Source organism: Myotis yumanensis, unplaced genomic scaffold (genome assembly GCF_028538775.1).
Source record: "Myotis yumanensis isolate MYYU_CA2020_CCGP unplaced genomic scaffold, mMyoYum1.0.hap1 SCAF_15, whole genome shotgun sequence".
NCBI classification, from domain to species: domain Eukaryota; kingdom Metazoa; phylum Chordata; class Mammalia; order Chiroptera; family Vespertilionidae; genus Myotis; species Myotis yumanensis.
The window spans coordinates 17,220,054-17,238,479 of record NW_027223766.1 but is presented as its reverse complement, the minus strand read 5'-3'; the positions used below and the strand labels follow the sequence as shown (position 1 = coordinate 17,238,479).

At 49.0% G+C, this 18,426-nt stretch overlaps 1 protein-coding gene and 1 pseudogene across 1 annotated transcript in view; one reads left to right on the top strand and one right to left on the bottom strand.

Annotated features, from left to right (window-relative positions):
• SLCO5A1 (solute carrier organic anion transporter family member 5A1) overlaps positions 1-16,760 on the bottom strand; it is a 102,150-nt gene extending 85,390 nt beyond the window's left edge. Inside the window, exons 1-2 of the mRNA XM_070392198.1 lie at positions 16,577-16,760; positions 13,637-15,019 (exon numbers count right to left, since the gene is read on the bottom strand). Of these exons, the coding sequence (XP_070248299.1) occupies positions 13,637-14,525 (889 nt within the window). The 5' untranslated portion in view covers positions 14,526-15,019; positions 16,577-16,760. The remainder of the gene's footprint in view (positions 1-13,636; positions 15,020-16,576) is intronic.
• On the top strand, positions 15,915-18,053 carry LOC138993484 (eukaryotic initiation factor 4A-III-like; annotated as a pseudogene).
• Positions 18,054-18,426: the final 373 nt, after the last annotated feature.

Here is an 18,426-nt window from a genome sequence, read left to right as displayed (position 1 = left end):
GCACGGCCCAGCCCCTTCCCTTCTTGGATTTAATACCGTTGCCCTCCACCATTCCTAAAGAAATAAAGCTCATTTCTCTTGAGAGTTTCACAGGAATGAAATAACTAGAGACACCTTAAAAGCTAGCAAAACCAAATTTCAGATCGTTGTTCTAAGATAGATATAGAGATAGAGATATAGAGATACATTTTTAAGTAAGTCTTTCCCATAGGAAAAGTTTTCAGATTTATCTCAGGAAGACTTTTGCATTGTGTTAAAATGTACTGCTGTCCTCCACCTGAAGGGAAGTCATTGAAAATGCAATTCAAATCCAGTAAGGTTCCCCTTCCAGCTGAAATTACACACCAGGACATAAGCATATTTCTAGAACAGATACTGGCAAATATCTTTCACCCAATAATATAGAGACACTGTGCAAATGAGGACTGGGGGTCCACCTTTATACACTGATAAGAAGTTGATTTACAGCCAGAAAGTCTCAGGTCTGGAATTCACTCCCACAGTCTTGACTTGTTCACTTAAATTTCTCACCTCTCCTTACAAACAAACAAACAAACAAACAAAACACACAAATACAAAACAAAAAAGTTAAAACTTCTACTTCCTTTATAAGAATTCAAGGCTGGGGGGAAAAAATGGGAAAGCACCTGATAAGACCAAAACCTATTATTACTAAAGTATTACAGCTAAGAATTCCTACATGCTACGAAGTCAGGAACTGAACGATTCAGTTTCATATACTTGCAAACGTATGCCATTTCATCCTGCTGAAAATGTTAGTTGCATAAATATGCTCTTTACTTTTAAGCAAGAGTAACCTGCACCTGCCTTTCTAGGCTATATTAGGAAACCGGGATTAGCATTTTTGCAGGGTGACAGTTCCACAAGCCACCATCACTCCCGGGAGGGGAAGCAGACTCTGCATTTCCCATCAGGTAATACCCAGCTGCCTGAAATAGGAGCAACAGGAAGCAACAGGAGGCCTGCTTCCCCACAGACAGCTGGCGCATGGCAACACCGCGCAAGCCGCCAGGGGCTGGAGAACGTGCTCGAGAGAGAAGCTTCTGAAAGGCAGAGAGTAGCTACATGTCCTCCCCAGACCCAAGTCCCAAGTTCCAGAACAAGACCATACCAAGCAGGCCTGGAAAGGCCAAGGACTACAGAACTTCAGAAGCAACAGGAACCTAACAGCCACCAGCCTTGCCTCCTCATCTCCTTTCTAGATAATGAAATTGAGAACTCAGCCAAAGGCACACCGGAGGTTTATAAGCTTTTCCCTCCCGTTCCCTCCCCATAATTTTGAAAGTTTAAGCTCAGGCTTTGGGTGATTACCGTGGGGGCTGGTTTTGCCACTTTTTAGATGACCTTGAACACATTATTTAACCTTGATTTCCGCATCTATAAAACATGAAAAACAAAAGCAGCTGCCAATTATCGACAAGGAAGCCAAGAATACACAATGGCAAAGGAGAGCCTCTTCTACCTATGGTGATGGGAAACCGAATGGCCACACGCAAAAGCATGAAGTGGGACCCTTACCTTACAACATACACACAAAAATAGCCCAAATCGGATTAAAGTCCTAAATTAAGACCTACAACTATTAAACTCCTGAAAGAAAACATAGGGAAAAGGCTTCTGTACATTGGATTTGGTGATGATTTCTTGGATATAACTGAAAAACAAAGGCAACAAAATTAAAAATCGACAATGAGACAACACCAAGGTTAAAAATTTCTGCACATTGAAGGAAACAATCAACAGTGAAAAGACAACACACAGAATGGGAGAAAATAATTGCAAATCACATATCTGATGTGTTTAATATATCAACTATAATTTTATAATACATTTTATTTTATTTTTTTAATATTTTTTTATTTTTTAAATATATATTTTATTGATTTTTTACAGAGAGGAAGGGAGAGGGAGAGTTAGAAACATCGATGAGATAGAAACATCTATCAGCCGCCTCCTGCACACCCCCTACTGGGGATGTGCCTGGAACCAAGGTACATGCCCTTGACCGGAATTGAACCCGGGACCCTTCAGTCCGCAGGCCAACGCTCTATCCACTGAGCCAAATCGGCCAGGGCTATAATACATTTTAAATTAAAAACGGCAAAAAGGACAGAACCAAGATGGTGGCATAGGTAGACGCCGGTACTCGCCACCTCCCACAACCACATCAAAATTACAACTAAAATACAGAACAATCATCTTTCAGGACCACCTGAAATCTGGCTGAATGGAAATCCTACAACTAGAGAAAAAGAAAAAAAAAAGTACATCGAGACTGGTAGGAGGGGCAGAGGTGCAGGCAGGCTGGTCTGACACTCACCTGTGACTTTTTTTTAATTGGGTGGGATATCTAGGCTGCAGAAGCAAGGGGTCCCAGCCCCACACCAAACCCCCAGCCCAGGGTTCCAGAGCTTCCAGAGCTGGGAAGAAAAATCCCCATAACTTCAGGCTGTAAAAAGCAATGGGGATTGTGGCTGAGTGACAGAGGCCGCTGGATACCCAGGTGTTCATATTAAAGGGCAGCTCATGAACTTACTTGGACTTGGCCCCTCTGAGCTCCAGCACCAGGCGGCTTTGGGAAACACGGATACAATCAGGGAGGAATTGGATTGTCTGGCATCGGGGCAGGATCTCAGGGTGGCTTCTCCCAGACTGAGATGCAAGGGTCATTGTTCCTATGCTGGGACCACCACCCTCACAGAGCTGACTGGCAGCTATATGTGAGCTTCCATCAGCGAAGCCCACACTGTTTGCTCCGCCCTAGTGATTCCCTGAGACCACGCCTTATCCAATTTGCAGCCCCACCCAAGCTGTTTGCAGCAGCTTTTGCATATGAATGGCCTGGCTCAGGCTTCAGACTTTGTTAAAGTCTATTAAACAAGCAGCAGCTGGCATCAGCATGCCCCAAACCTATCAAAAAGTGGCCCAAGACCCAGCACTAGCACCAGCCTGCCTTGCTTCTCAGCTGGGTCTCACCTGGGAAATTCCTAACCCAGTGATGGCGAACCTATGACACTCATTTTTTGATTTTTCTTTGTTAAATGGCATTTAAATATATAAAATAAATATCAAAAATATAAATCTTTGTTTTACTATGGTTGCAAATATCAAAAAATTTCTATATGTGACACGACACCAGAGTTAAGTTACAGTTTTTCAAAATGCTGACACGCCGAGCTCAAAAGGTTTGCCATCACTGTCCTAACCCAATACAAATAGCAGCCACCTGCAGATCTCTCTGTAGCTCCTGTAGGTGGCCCCAGGCAGTGGCTGGTTTACACCTTCCAGAAGGCCCCAGAGCCAATGCACCCAGTGGAAAGCCTCAGACCATACCAGATTATAACTCTCCACATCCACAAGTGAAACACTCACGGGGCAGACTCAGTGAGCACCAAAGCCCCACTGAATTCTTCATCTCAATGTTGTCTTTTATTAAAGCCATCACCATGAAAACAGACCTCAGATATATGGGTAAATGACATACCATTCCACTTAGTACGTATGTGTACACACACACACACTATTCCCTCTTCAAGGGTTACAGTATTCCCAACTCCAATAATATGGTCTAGAAATCTCTATGGTTAGTAACATTTTTAGTGTTTTATTGGGAACTGAAGTCACAATAAAAACCATAAAACCCTTCATATTTTCATATATTTTAGATACTATGGAATCTACTGAGCCATGATGTAGTGATGAGTAATGCACAATTAACTTGTATTTCCTATCCTTGGCTTGCTAGAAGGCCCTCCTATCTACAAAGACATGTTTTTCCTGGATCTTCTCCATCCAAATATTCAATAGTTTCTGATTCTATGACCCAGGGATTTATATTTCCAGTTCCAAGATATAAGAAACACAAGATAACAGAGTAGCTTAAATGCTTAAGATGAAAAATGTTTAGAGCATCAGAAGGGACCATTTTTCGTAGGGTAAATTCTTGTTATGGGCCTGTTCTGTGCACTGTAAGATGTTTACAGCAACACTACAAAACACCACTAAATGCCAATAGGTCCCCTCCAGATTGTGACAATCAAAACGGATTCCAGACACTACCAAGTGTGTCCCCTGGGGATCGGGGGAGTCACCCTAGGTGAGAACCACTGTTTAGAATGACCAGCAGCCCATGCAGTTTTCCATAGGGAACTGAGATTCAGAACACATGACACCCAAGCCCTGCGAATGGCTTAGGCGAGTGGACAGCAAACTGCGGCTTATGAGCCAAATGCGGCTCTTTGGCCCCTAGATTGTGGCTCTTCCACAAAATACCGACTTCTGCACATGGGCCACGAAGTTTCAATCACACTGTACTGCGCGCCCGCACGTGGTATTTTGTGGAAGAGCCACACTCAAGGGGCCAAAGAGTCGCATGTGGCTCACGAGCCACAGTTTGCCGACCACTGGCTTAGGAGGAGGAGAACCAGGCAGCTGTGGAATCTCTCTTTTCTCTACAAGGAGGTGGATAAAGCAGGGTGAGCACACGTGCTCCTGCAGGGGCACCCAACACAGCAGAACACGGCGACATGGACCTACAGTCTGCGTTTCTGAACATTCCAGGCTGTCCCCAAAAAAGACACAATATTCCAAATGGCCAGGCATGTTTCTCCACCTTCATTTGTCTCGGAAGGCTTCATTCCTAAAACACCTACTCTACAATCTACTTTGCCTCCATTTTTCTTTTCCAAAATCCCTCTTCCTTCTTAAAATTATGCCCAAAAGGCCTACCTTGCAATTCCCTCACACTTGAAAAAATAAGTCTTATAGTGGATGATGTTCAGACCCACCTCAACCAACACGGGCTAGAACACTGCAGAGACTGGGAGAACTGACTGCCATCAAGGCCTTGGAGTTTCCCAATTTCCATTTATGTAGTAATGACTTTTTGTAATACAGATTGGTTTATGGTCTATAAATCAGTTCAGACACAAACCAAGCTGGCTGTATGACTTGGGCAAATCCTTTAATGTGTTTTTTACCATCATATCCATTTTTAGGTGTGCAGTTTGATAGTGTTAGGAATATTCACATTGTTGTGCAACAGACCTCACAACTTTTCATCAAACTAAAACTCTGTACCCCATAAACACGGACTCCCCATTGCCCTGCTCCCGCCAGCACCCACTATTCTGTTTCTATTTCTATGAATTTGACTACTCTAAGCCCCTCACATAAGTGCAAGTATACAGTATTTTTCCTTTTGTAAATGTTTTCTTTCACTAGGTTCATCCACATTGTAGATGAGAGTGTTAGAATTTCCTTCCTTCTTAGGGCTGAATAATACCCCATTATATGTATCGACTACATTTTTTATCCATTCGGCCATCGATGGACACGTGGATTGCTTCCACTTCTTGGCTATTGTGAATAATGCTGCTCGGAACATGATGTGCAAATATCTCTTGGAGACCCTACTTTCAAATCTTTTGGATATATACCCAGAAGTATGATTGCTGGGTCATGTGATAATTCTATTTATAATTGATTGAAGGACTGCCATACTGTGTCCCATAGCACAAATCTTTTACCTTTTTTGCAGTCTGGGTTTCCTCATGTGTCAAGTGATCATTTTTCAAACAGGGCTGAATGGGATAAACTCTAGGACACACTTTGGCTAGACCAGCGGTTCTCAACCTGTGGGTCGCAACCCCTTTGGGGGTCGAATGACCCTTTCACAGGGGTCGCCTAAGACCATCGAAAACACATATATAATTACATATTGTTTTTGTGATTAATCACTATGCTTTAATTATGTTCAATTTGTAACAGTGAAAATACATCCTGCATATCAGATATTTACATTACGATTCATAACAGTAGCAAAATTACAGTTATGAAGTAGCAACGAAAATAATTTTATGGTGGGGGGTCACCTCAACATGAGGAACTGTATTAAAGGGTCGCGGCATTAGGAAGGTTGAGAACCACTGGGCTAGACTGTTACTGCCAGAGAGAACTCGGTCCCTCTTCTGTCTGATCGCCTTCTGCAAAGGGAAAACTTCTGATCCCCAGTCTCCAAATCATTTCTAATCTGCTCAGCTCTTACACTGCCTGTCACCAAACTCCCAATTCACTGCGGAAACTTCTAGATTGTTTAAAAAGAAAAAAGCAAAGCCAAGGCCGCCGGTTTGTCTGCTTTTCTTTCAGCAAAAGGCCTTAGAAGGTGAGCTCACCTGGGTCGCAGAGCTCACAGGCTTATCTCTGACATGCAGAGTTGCACCACCCAAGAGAGACCCTTCAGCACAGAGCCCGCAAGGTGGTGGATGGAATAAAGAAAGTGGTGCTTCCTTGGGTTAATGTCAAAATGAACGTCATTTGTCCGAGGCCACTCGCTCTCACTGACCTCACACTACTGTGGAATTCAAGAGTAGCCACAGGCAGTCGAAACCAGTTTGGCTCACTGGATAGAGCGTTGGCCTGTGGACTGAAAGGTCCCGGGTTCGATTCCGGTCAAGGGCATGTGCCTGGGTTGCGGGCACATCCCCAGTGGGAGATGTGCAGGAGGCAGCTGATCGATGTTTCTCTCTCATCGATGTTTCTAACTCTCTATCTCTCTCCCTTCCTCTCTGTAAAAAATCAATAAAATATATTTGGAAAAAAAAAAAGAGTAGCCACAGGTTACGAAATACCCCAAATGGACATCTTGCTTCTGCAAATGCAGTCAGAGGCGGTGGGGTTCTTCCTGATGAAGTAAAACTTCGATCGGAAGCTGGTTTTGCCAACCGTGGCTCCCACCCCAACCCAGAGAGAGACAACCCATCTGTCCACAGAGGCAAGGATCTGTGGCCTTTAGACTCTTGCTGCTCCAAACGTGGCCCTCGGACCAGCAACACTGGCCTCACCTGGGAGTTTTATAAAAATGCAGAATTCCAGGCCCCACCCCCGAGTGACAGAAGCAGAATCTACGCTTTGAGAAGACACCCTGGGGATTCACCCACACGTTTAAAGTTTCAGAAGGACAGTTTTGAACCACTTAAATAACAGAACTCATAGCAACCCAAAAACATGTCAGAAATGCTACGAACAGGCTGGCTGTTCGCTGCTATTTGCAGGGGGGCTGAACACACCGATGTGCACCCCACGGTGGTTTCCACAATGAAGCGTAAACCCTGCTCATCTCCAGTTAGAATTTGAAGTTTGTTTCTCAGCATCTTGGACCAACTAGCTTGTCTTACAGGTGAAAGTGGGCCCCCGGCAGCTGCTGTAAAGTCAGTAGCTGCTAAGGGTCCAGAAGCCTTGCCCATGACACAGATTAACTGTCCCAGGCATCTGTAAAACTCACTGCATCCTCACTCGAAGCTACACCGCCCCTCTGCCCAGCATTCACCCCATCTTTCTCCACGTGTCCCGGTCACCTCTCCAAATCCCTCAGTCGCCATCCTCCCTCACGAGTGCTTTCAGTGGAGATTATTTTGTGTATTTATTCACAATTTGTACAGAGCCTGCTTCCCAGGAGGAATTTTTTGTTGTTCATGCTCACCTGAGGATATTTTTTCCATTGATTTTTAGAAAGAGTGGAAGGGAGGGAGAGAAGGAGGTAGAGAGAGGGGGAGGGAGGGAGAGGGAGGGAGAGGGAGAGAGGGAGAGAGAGAGAGAGAGAGAGAGAGAGAGAGAGAGAGAGAGGGAGAGAGAGATCTTTGGATTGGTTGCACACACCAAAACCTGCAATCCAGGTACATGCCCTTGACCGGGAATCGAACCCACAACCATTTGACCCTTCAGTGTGTGAGCTGATGCTCTACCACTGAGCAACCCTGGCCATGGCCCAAAAGGATTTTATGTGGCTTGTAAAGATAAACACATTATTAAAAAGACAAGCAAAATTAAAGCAGACTAAAAAAACACACAGTTACAAGTCTTAGGGGATAATGTGTAAGTGCCCACTCCTGCTGTTTCTGGGCTCCCCAGCCCCACCCCCCATGCCGTTCCTGCCCAGAGAGGAGAAGAGGATTCACGTAATTGATGACTTTGAAAATAAACAGGGATGTTCGGCTCAACTCCCTCCTCCTTTTTGCCTCCTGGGAGCATGCGCATGGGAGTAAAAATCCTGCCCGCTCCTCCTTGGCATGCGTCTCACCTGGCCCACGTGGGAGACCCCCAGCTGCCACCCTGGGGAGGTGCAGCATTTCCGGTGGCTGGGTGGCTAAGTCTCTTTAATGCTGGGATTAGTAGAAAGTGCATTGCACACATTATACTCTTCAACCTTACTTCTATCACAGTTTAATTCTTTTGACTTGTTTCTTAACTCAGAACTCAAGTGAGGGGAAAGGGTGCTCTTTATTGGATCCTTTAAAAATCCCCACAAAAAGATCAGGAACACTAATGCTCCCAGCCACTTAGAATAGGTTATCAATACTGATGGGGGCGGGGTGGGCGGGGGAGGCCTGAATTTTCTGACTATTGAGGCAAAAGAGAAAACATGACCAGTGTGCAGATACCACTAAAGGCCACTCAGTGGTCACACTACCCACATCTCCCTTGCCTTCCTTTCCCATAGAGACTGGAAATTCTAAAAGTCGCCTTCCCCCAAATCACCGCAGCCAGGAAAGGCCAGGGGGCTCCATTCTGGCCCATGGGACACCCTTGAGAGTCAGCGGGCACAATGGTGAAGCCGGGGACACCACAGAGCCCCTCAAACTTCAAAAGAGCTTTTGTTACGTTACATGAGGCACAAACACACACTACATAAATGTTCACACATTAAGGACAGAGAGTCGTCAATGATTGGCACGCAGAAAGCTCTGGTGACAAAACCTTGGGTTCTCAGAAAATGCAGAATATCATGTTGCTGCAACACTGATTCAGATTTCCCTGTACAATGATTCTAAGGGGCGGTTTCCTACACAGTGTTTCTTGCCTTTTTTCCAATTATAAAAAGATATGTGACCTAGCCGGTGTGGCTCAGTGGTTGAGCGTCGACCTGTAAACCAGGAGGTCATGGTTTGATTCCCGGTCAGGGCACATGCCCCGGTTTCGAGCTTGATCCCCAGTGGGGGGGCATGCAGGAGGCAGACGATCAATGATTCTCTCTCATCATTGATGTCTGTCTCTCTCCCACCCCTTCCCTGACATCAATAATAAAAATATTGATATATATATTTTTTAAAAATAGAATCAATCGCCCTACCTGATTTGGCTCTGTGGACCCTGCAGACTGAAGGGTCCCGGGTTCGATTCCGGTCAAGGGCACATGCCTGGGTTGCGGGCTTAATCCCCAGTACGGGGTGTGCAGCAGACAGCCAATCAATGATTCTCATCATTGATGTTTCTATCTCTCCCTCTCCCTTCCTCTCTGAAATCAATAAAAATATATTAAAAAAGAAAAGACTGACAAAAAGGTTAAGAAAGAAGTAGGTAGTTAAAAGGGTAAGCTAAGAAGAATAGTTTTGTGAAAAGTACCAAAGATATTTAACCAGTTGTTTATTAAGAAAAATATCCACATCATACTAGGTTAACACTGCTCATGTTCTAAGAATATAGCAACCAATAAAGCCTCCTTTTAAAAAGGTTTTGAGAAGGATCTTGTTTTGATGACTTCAGGCCATTCTGAGAACTCTGCTGCACACAGGCCTTTGCTGTCAGTCAGTTCTCAGAGCCTCTTGCCAGAGGACATGCAGCGTGGAGGGAAGCTGAGGGGCTCTGGGGTTAGTTAGACAGGCCTGGGTTTGAAGCCCAGAAGCAACCCCTAACACTCTGGGAGCCTCAGTTTCCTCATCCATAAAATAGGGAAATCAACTTCCATATCATAAGGTCATTGGGAACATTAAATAAAACAATCTGTGGAAGATTCCTTATACTCAAACCACCAGAGCATTCATTGAGATCCGTTTAACAGGAAGCAGAATTCTCATGGGTTTCCTAAGGCATTCATCAAACTTAAAAAAAAAAAATCAGTAGTCGATAGCTAAAAGAAGAGAAGGAGAAAGAGGGGCAGGAGGAGGAGGAGGAGAAGGAAAAGAGAAGGGAAAAGGAGGAGGAGACTGAGAGGAAGGGGAGGGGGGAAACTAACACCATTTGTGTAACTTCCCTCCCATTGCACCTGTCACTTCACACCCCTACCTTGAATTGTCAGTATTTCTTCATTACACTGAAAGCTCCTCAGATGTTGAAACTATGCCTCATTTTTGCTCTTCCCCTCATTTTTGCCCAGCACAGAATAAGGATTCAGTACGTACTTGCTGTTTTTCTCTTTGGTGGAGAGTTAAAAGTTAAATTTTGGGGCTCTTACTAGATGTTTATTGTGTAGCTCTCTGCTGTGTTTTTGATGAAATTTGTGACACTGGTACCGAGAAGTGGGATGGAAGGAAGATCCAAGTTTTCAAAGTAAATAGAAGCAAAGATCAGGGAGAATATGGAGATAGGTACACAGAGTCAAGGTATCACTCTAAAGATTACTTATTTCCGAGGGAGAAATGTATATTTGTGATGGAAAGACCTGCCAATCACCCACTCAACCAAGCCATTAAACTCAGCATCACCAATGAATGCCAGGAGCAAATAATATAAAACACAGCATTGGCCATAAAGTAGTCTGACCAAAAATGTTTTGTCTGAGTCTAACCACACCTTTAGAATGAACTTCCAGCACACAAGAAATATATGGAGTGGAGGAACCAGGGTAATCTAAGAAGATTAGAACCAGGGTAATCTAAAAGGGTAATCTAAGAAGAATAGTTTTGTGAAAAGTATCAAAGATTTTTAACCAGTTGTTTATTAAGAAAAAAATCCACATCATACTAGGTTAACACTGCTCATGTTCTAAGAATATAGCAACCAATAAAGCCTCCTTTTAAAAAGGTTATGAGAAGGATCTTAAGGAAATACTCAGATAAATGTACAAGGTGGAACATTCCACAAGTCAACTAGCCTGTCCCTTCAAAAGCCTGTGTGCTGGAAAAAGAAAAATGTTGAGGCACTCCCTGTTCTAGATTATAAAATGCTGATGAGCCAAATGCAATGTATGAGTGAACTTGATTGACTCCTGGCTTGAGGACATTTGAATATAGAGTGGATATCTATAATAATAAAAGCATAATATGCTAATTAGACCGGACAGCCGAACAACCTCCCGGACGACCTCCCAGACGAAGCCGGAGCTGCAAGGGCTGAACCCCTTGCATGAATTTTGTGTATCAGGCCTCTAGTATGAGTATATTAGGGAATGATTATTAACTTTTTTAGGATGTTAAAACTCCAGCAGTTATATAAAAGAAAGTCTTTATTTCAACTTTTTGTATGCTCGGAAATTTATCATAATAAATGTTAGAAAACATGCAGGCAAAGCAACAGCAAGCTAATTCCTCTCTGTCCTAAACAGAAATTTCTTCCTCTTGCATTTAATACCAAAAATGAATTAGAAAACTCTTGTGTTAATGCATTTGGGCTAGTTACTATAAATGGTTCAGACACCCTCTACAACAGAGTCTGGGGACAGCAGTTTTACTGTGGAAAAAGCATAGCCCTCTTAACTGGGTATCATTTTCACCGTCCTCTGAAACCTTATTATTCCCACACCAAGGATCCTATCAGCACATAGCTAATAAGTTGTTGGATGGGCCTGGTATTTGCTTATTTACCATTTTTTAAATAAAGTAAAATCATTTATCTTCTTTTAGTTGGACTCCAGTAGAGAAACATAGAAAAACAAGTACCACAGCCGGCATAGCTGCTATTCATGCTTTCCAAGGCTTCCAACCCATCACCTAGCAGCTCAGTTTTGAAGGGGCAGCTTGTGCAGGGAGGCGCTGCCAACCACAGATTTCTAGGAACGACATTTTCCTACTCGCTACAATGGCTGCTTGGCCTCACACGAGAACCCTGTACTCAACCCTAGCACCCCTGTCCACAGCAGCTGACTCATGCAAGTCAGCTCACCGAATCCAAGAGCCACTGCTGTTCAGAAAATAATAATGGATTCTGCTCCCAAGTTCATGTAACTGAGGGGTCTTCAACCAGCAATAAAAATAGCTTTGGATAAACTTGTGAAGTTGCTTCTACATAAAGACACTGAGCCATATGGTATCACTCGAGTTTGTTTGTTTCAGTGATGCAGGCGAAATGTAAGAAATGCAGGTACAGAGGCAATGATGTTTTACGTAGTCTGGGTACTTCGTCACCCAAGCTCCTGGGAACAAGAAAGGCAAGCAGCAACTTCACTCCACACACTGGCTGCTTCTATTCCTTCTAGAAGGACAGCTATTAGAAGGTAAACTTGATAAATTAGAGCTTTTCCAGAGAGAGAGAGAGAGAGAGAGAGACTACCTTATAGCTAAAAGTTTTTATCACTTGGGAAAAGAGTATGAAGTGAGAATCTTAAAACTAATTCAGAGAGCTCTCAACTTTTTGATTCTTTCCCAAACGGAAAGGCAATGCTTATAATACATATGCAAAACATCTACACTAATAAAAGAGAAACATGGTAATTGGCGTACGACCGCTACCCTTTTCATTGGCTAATCAGTGAGTATATGCAAATTAACTGTCAGCCAAGATGGCGGCTGGCAGCCAGGCAGCTGAGAACAGGATGCTTGGTTGCCCCAGCGATAGAGGAAACCAAGGTTCCCGCCTGCAGCTGCGGGGCTCTGAGCTCCTGAAGCAACAGCTCCAAAAGATACAATGTTTCAATTATAGAAGCTAAAAGATGACGGTTAATCTGCATACTCAGGCTCCAAGCGGTAGAGTGAAGCCAAATAGCCCTGAAGCCGCAGAGCAGAGAGCCGTCACTGCCCGGGGATCAGCGGAGCCGCGAGGCCTCCCCGCCCCAGGATCAGCGGAGCCGAGAGGTCTCCGGCCCCGGGATCAGTGGAGCTGAGAGGCCTCCCTGCCACCTGGATCAGCAGAGCCGAGAGGCCTCCCAGCCCCGGCATCAGCGGAGCCGAGAGGCCTCCCGGACCGGGGATCAGCGGAGCCTGATGGAAACCCGGTGTGTTTATGCACCCTAGGGGTGCAGAGGTCCTGTCCTAGGCAGAGGCCTATGGGGAAATTAACGACTCTGAGAAGCAGCCTGGGGGCTGGAAGGCGGCTCCTGTGACCTCAGTGCTGGAGAAGACCATTAAGCAGAAAACTAAAGAAACGATTTTACATCATTTCCCAGGTGGAGAACAGTTGGCATGTAAGCCCCTGACCAGTCAGTCCCAGCCTCTCCTCTGTCAGTCTATCTCACTCTTAGGTACCATGTTCTTTGTTATGACTTAACTGCAACTCACTTTTAAACTAGATTGCTTTTAAAAGAAGACTAAATAAAGTTTCCCTTAAGTTATTTAGGTGGTGCTGGGGCTGCTGGGGGTATCAGAGACACAAACCCGCAGGCCCGGCACCCAGCAGACCCAAGGCCTTTGTGGCAGCACTAAGGAGCAGCAAGCCAAGTGGTAGGAAGCAGCAAGCCAAGCGGTAGGAAGCAGCAAGCAGGTGGGCAGTAACAAGGGAGGGGTCCCGGACTGCAAGAGGGCACATGCTGGGCTAAGGGACCCCCCCACCCATCCCCCAGTGCACGAATTTCGTGCACCGGGACTCTAGTTGTATATAAATATACATAACATCTCCAGGAAAGTGGGGAAGACAGGGTTTCCTGTCGACTTCTGACTTCCGCCTATTTGGAAGGACAGGGAAGTCTTACCTAGGTACAAGGATGCATTTTCCCTCTTGACGTTGTCATCTAAGTAGGTTGGTCCCAGGGTGTAAATAGGTGTGGAGCCCATGCCAATGAGGATCTGTGCACAGACAAACAGAGCCACAAAGAGCCAGTGGTTCTGTCCGCCCGAGTCCTTCCGGCAGGCGCGAGGCTCCACGGTCCCTGTGAAGTTGCCATTCTGACACAGGCCTTCTATGGAAGCCGAGGCGTTCAACTCTTGGATCTGGTAGGGAGGCGAGATGAAGTGAGGTAAGGCGAAGACCACCGCCCCGAGGGCGATGAGAAGGCCACCCACGGCCAGCCACAGCGGCCGCCGCCCCCGGCCCCCAAAGTAGCTGACGAACACCACCACCACCAGGCTCCCGATGTCGAAGCAGCTGACCAGCAGCCCGGACTCCGAACTCTTCAGGCTGTAGCGCCTTTCGATGGTGGTGATGACGCTGCTCAGGTACCCAGAGACCATTAACGACTGGATGAAGGTCAGAAAGCACATGCAAACCAGGAAGCAGCGCGAATCAGTGAGGACCACATAGAGGCACCTTCTCCCCTGAAGGGTAGCCAACGTGGACGACACCGACATGGCTTTACCCAAGTCCACCCTGTGGTTGCAGTCCACGAGCCCCGCCATCTCTGCCGAAGTGGGCGGGGCAGAGGGGCTGGACGCCAACCGGCTCAGGCATTGTTTCAACTCCTGGCGGCCCAAAGCGCCTGCACTCGCAGGGCTGAGATCTGGCCGGCAGGAGGTGCTGTTCAGGACGGGTAAACTCTTGGACCTCAAGGTCTCTGGTTCGCACTTCGGTTGGACAGCTCCTACTGCGGCTGGGGCTTCCAGCTGCTCCCCCGCCTGGTGCTGCAGCCCAGTGCTGGCGTCCATGGCTCTTAGAATTTAGATTCGATCGCTGATTGCATTCAAGGACTCCCGCGCTTTTCATCCACCGGCAGGAGGGCCCGAAGCTGGGCCCACGCAGTCGTGCCCTCCACGGACAGGGGCTGGGGGATACAGAGCTGCGCGGCAGGACATCCTCACCAGCAGGGAGGTGCCCAGGGCATCCTGAACGCAGATGCAACCCCGAAGAAGCTTCGCAGCCGCGCGCCCCAGGGGGCAGGGGTCCTCGCGGTCCTGCGCTGAGCTCTGCTCGGGGTCCACCTCGGGGTGGCAGCTCGCAGAAGGAGCCTGGTGCGTCCTGGGCGCATCCCCTCCGCCGCCGCCTCTCGGCCCGCCGCCCGGAGGGAGAACGCCCGCCCCGTACACAGCGTGGGGGTGCTCAGCGCTGATGCCTGCGACGCATCCCGCCCAGCTGGCTGGGCCAGAGGCGTGCCGTCCTCTCCACCTCGGCTCGCGACACCCTCGGGAGCAAAGATGCCAACCTGTAAAGCAGAGAGAGGGAGGTCAGCAAAGGACGGCTGCGGCTAGGGCTGGCGTTCCGCGCCCGGGGGCCAGCGCGGAAGAACTCGGAGTCCCAAGTGGGACTGAGGGTTGAGCTCGGAGCAGAGCCCTGGCGGCGGCGGCGGCGGCGGGAGGACGCAGCCTCTAGTGCGGGAACAATAAGCAGCGGGCGGTTGGCGGAGACCCTACCTCATTGTCTATGGAGGACCTGCCCCCGCCCCGCCCCTTTTGCCATAAACATCGCATCTGCTTTTATATGTGAATAATTATCAACCTGGCAGCTCTGACTCAGAGGCAGTGTCTTTTATTCGCGTGAACTAATTGCAACCTTTTGGTACTCCTACTCCATTAACTCAAAATAGAAAATGCCCGAAAGAACAAAGGAAAGTTTGTGTGTGTGTGTTTTTAACAAACACAATGCATTCCCAATTTTCAAAAAAAAAGGGGGAGGGCTACGTGTGTAGAAATGTGTGTACACAGTTGTGTGCAGGCACGTGTGCGCGCCTGGATGCGAATCCGTCTGCCCCATCAGTTAGAGACACGCACTCGAAGCCCGAGGCAGGCGCAGAAAGGTCGACGCGCCTGCCTCTGTCTTCCCGACACTAAAAATAACCCCCGCGCCGAAGAACTCTTCAATGACAAACACCGGGAGCGTTTGAGGCCGCGGCCCACACCAAGTCCCAGCGCCCAGAGTCAAGCGAAACCGAAAATTACTTTGCTCAGTGGAGGGGTGGGGGAGCCACAACCAAACAAAGAGACGCGGGCCCCAGGAGCAGCCCTGGCGCGCGGGGGCCGGCGGAGAGGTGCGCTGCTGACACCCGGCGCCCTCCACCCGGGTGGGCCCGGGGCGCGCGCGCGGACACGCACACACACGGCATGTATGTGGTGGAGCCCCTCGCGCAATCCCGCACCAGGTTGAATTCAGCGAGAGCTGAAAACAGGTGTGTCCCCGGGGAAAGCCGAAAACAGGTGTGTTCCGTTCCATTCCCAGCCTGGCGGGGGGGGGGGGGGGGGGATGAGCACCAGGTGGGAGAGGAGACAGGACTGCGCTGCATTGGGTTTCATTCCGCAGCACGCTTTTGTGATGCTGCTGAGAAAAGAAAGGAAGAAGGGGAATGGAGAGAGCGGAGAGGCTGGGCTGCAGGGGCGGCCGCTCCGGCGTCTCCCTCGGCTCTGCCGGCCAGACCCGCTCCCAGATTCCCCGCCTGCCGGCCGCTCGCAGCCCGGGCTTCCCCGCCGCCTCCCGGCCTGGGAGCCTTCCTGAGGAACCCACTGGCGGCCCCGCGCCGAGCCGGGGAATCCCGGCGAACACCCTCCCGCACCCGGGGCATACGGGCCCCTGCCTGGGAGGAGCTGGGGAGGGGGGGGCACCCACACCTCCGCGCAGACTCGGGTGGACAGGGAGCTCCCGAGCCGGCGTGGAATCGCAGGGACACCCCCGCGCGCGCTCACACACACACACAAAGCCCGCGAGGGGCACAGGACCGCGGGGGGGCAGCTCGCCGCGCTGCGGGGGCGCACAAGCCGCGGCTACTCACTCGCTAGTCGGTCGGTCAGTCGGGCTGGCGGCGAGCGCAGCGGCGGGAGGCGCGCACGGGGCCGGTGCGGGAGCAGTTGGGAGCCGCCTGGGGAGGCAGCCTCGGTCCAGCCGCCGAGAAATCAGTGAATAAAGCTGTGGCTCAGGCTGAACTCTTCCCCACGCCTCGCCTGTCACCCAAGCCTCCGTTCCTCTCTGAACAGACACCGGCGCACAGGGACGCTCGGAGAGCTAGCGAAGCGGCAGAGGGCGCAGGCGCGCGGGGGGCTGCCCAGCCCAGCCCCAGGCGGCGCGCTTCCAGCTGCCTTTCACCTGCGCGGCGGGGGCCGGCAGGAACCCTGAAGCCTCCAGGGAGGTTTCCCAAAAAGTCAGCAGCTGAGGCAGAGAGTCCATTCGGAACAAAGAAAGTATTTCTGTTCTGGGCCACTCACACTGTCTCAGGGACCATAGCAGGTTCTTGGGACCAAAGATGAACAGAATAGGGTCCCTCCACTAAGAGAGCATTGTCTTGCGGGCTACCCCTGTAAGCAGCCTGAAACAAGCCGGTAAATTCTAGACTAGGTGCCCGCGAGAACCTAAGGCCCATTAGCCTATTAGATCTCCATCTCCAGGCAGGAAAGGCGTGTGCGAAAGCACAGGGGCACCGGGCAGCAAGTGTGTCCGTGGATGCTAAGTTTTCCACGGAGATTTCAGGGAGGGGGCAGAGGCCTGGACAGGCAGAGAGGCAGAGTAAAAAAGGTCAGCAAGGACTCAGAGGTTGTGTGCTCTCCGCCCTGAAGGGCCAGTGGCATTGTGACTTGCTCACCAGAAAGCTGGTCCTGGAGATTTACGACGTCTACAGGTACCTGCCCCCGGCCACGCAGGTGGTGCTCATCAGCGCCACGCTGCCCCACGAGATGCTGGAGATGACCAACAAGTTCATGACGGACCCCATCCGCATCCTGGCGAAGCGTGATGAGTTGACGCTGGAAGGCATCAAGCAGTTTTTCGTGGCAGTGGAAAGAGAAGAGTGGAAATTGGACACGCTGTGTGACCTCTACGACACGCTGACCATCGCGCAAGCCGTCATCTTCTGCAACACCAAGAGGAAGGTGGACTGGCTGACGGAGAAAATGAGAGAAGCCAACCTCACGGTGTCGTGGATGCACCAGGACATGCCGCAGAAGGAGCGGGAGTCCATCATGAAGGAGTTCCGCTCCGGCGCCAGCCGGGTGCTCATCTCCACCGCCGACTGGGCCTGGGGCCTGGACGTCCCTCAGATGTCCCTGATCATCAGCTACGACCTGCCCAACAACCGGGAGCTCTACATCCACAGAATCGGGCGGTCGGGGCGGTAAGGCCAGAAGGGCGTGGCCATCAACTTCGTGAAAAACGAGGACAGCCGCATCCTGCGGGACATTGAGCAGTACTACTCCACGCAGATCGGCGAGATGCCCATGAACGTTGCCGATCTGATCTGAGGCGTCTGCTGCGCTCGGGACGAGTTGGCCAGCTCTGTCCCCTCGGGACTGTCCAGAGCAGTTTGTTTAAGGAGGTTTCCGCACATGTGGGAATTGAACCTTGACTCCTCTAACCACATTGTCAGGGCGTGACAACACCTGCAGCTCACAGAGAGGATGTAGGAAGGGGACAAAGTTCTTGCGAAAAGAAACAAGTCTAGGGGTGCCTCGCAACCCGCCCAGGATGCGGTCTTGGGTATGTCTTCTTTTCTTACCCACGTGTAAATAATGCTTTGCTCTTGGTCTTTTTCATTAAACATTTTAAACTTTAAAAAAGAAAGAAAGAAAGAAAGCTGGTCCTGGCAGTAGTGGGTGAATCAAGGCCACACTAAGAGCGCGGAGGCAAGTTAGG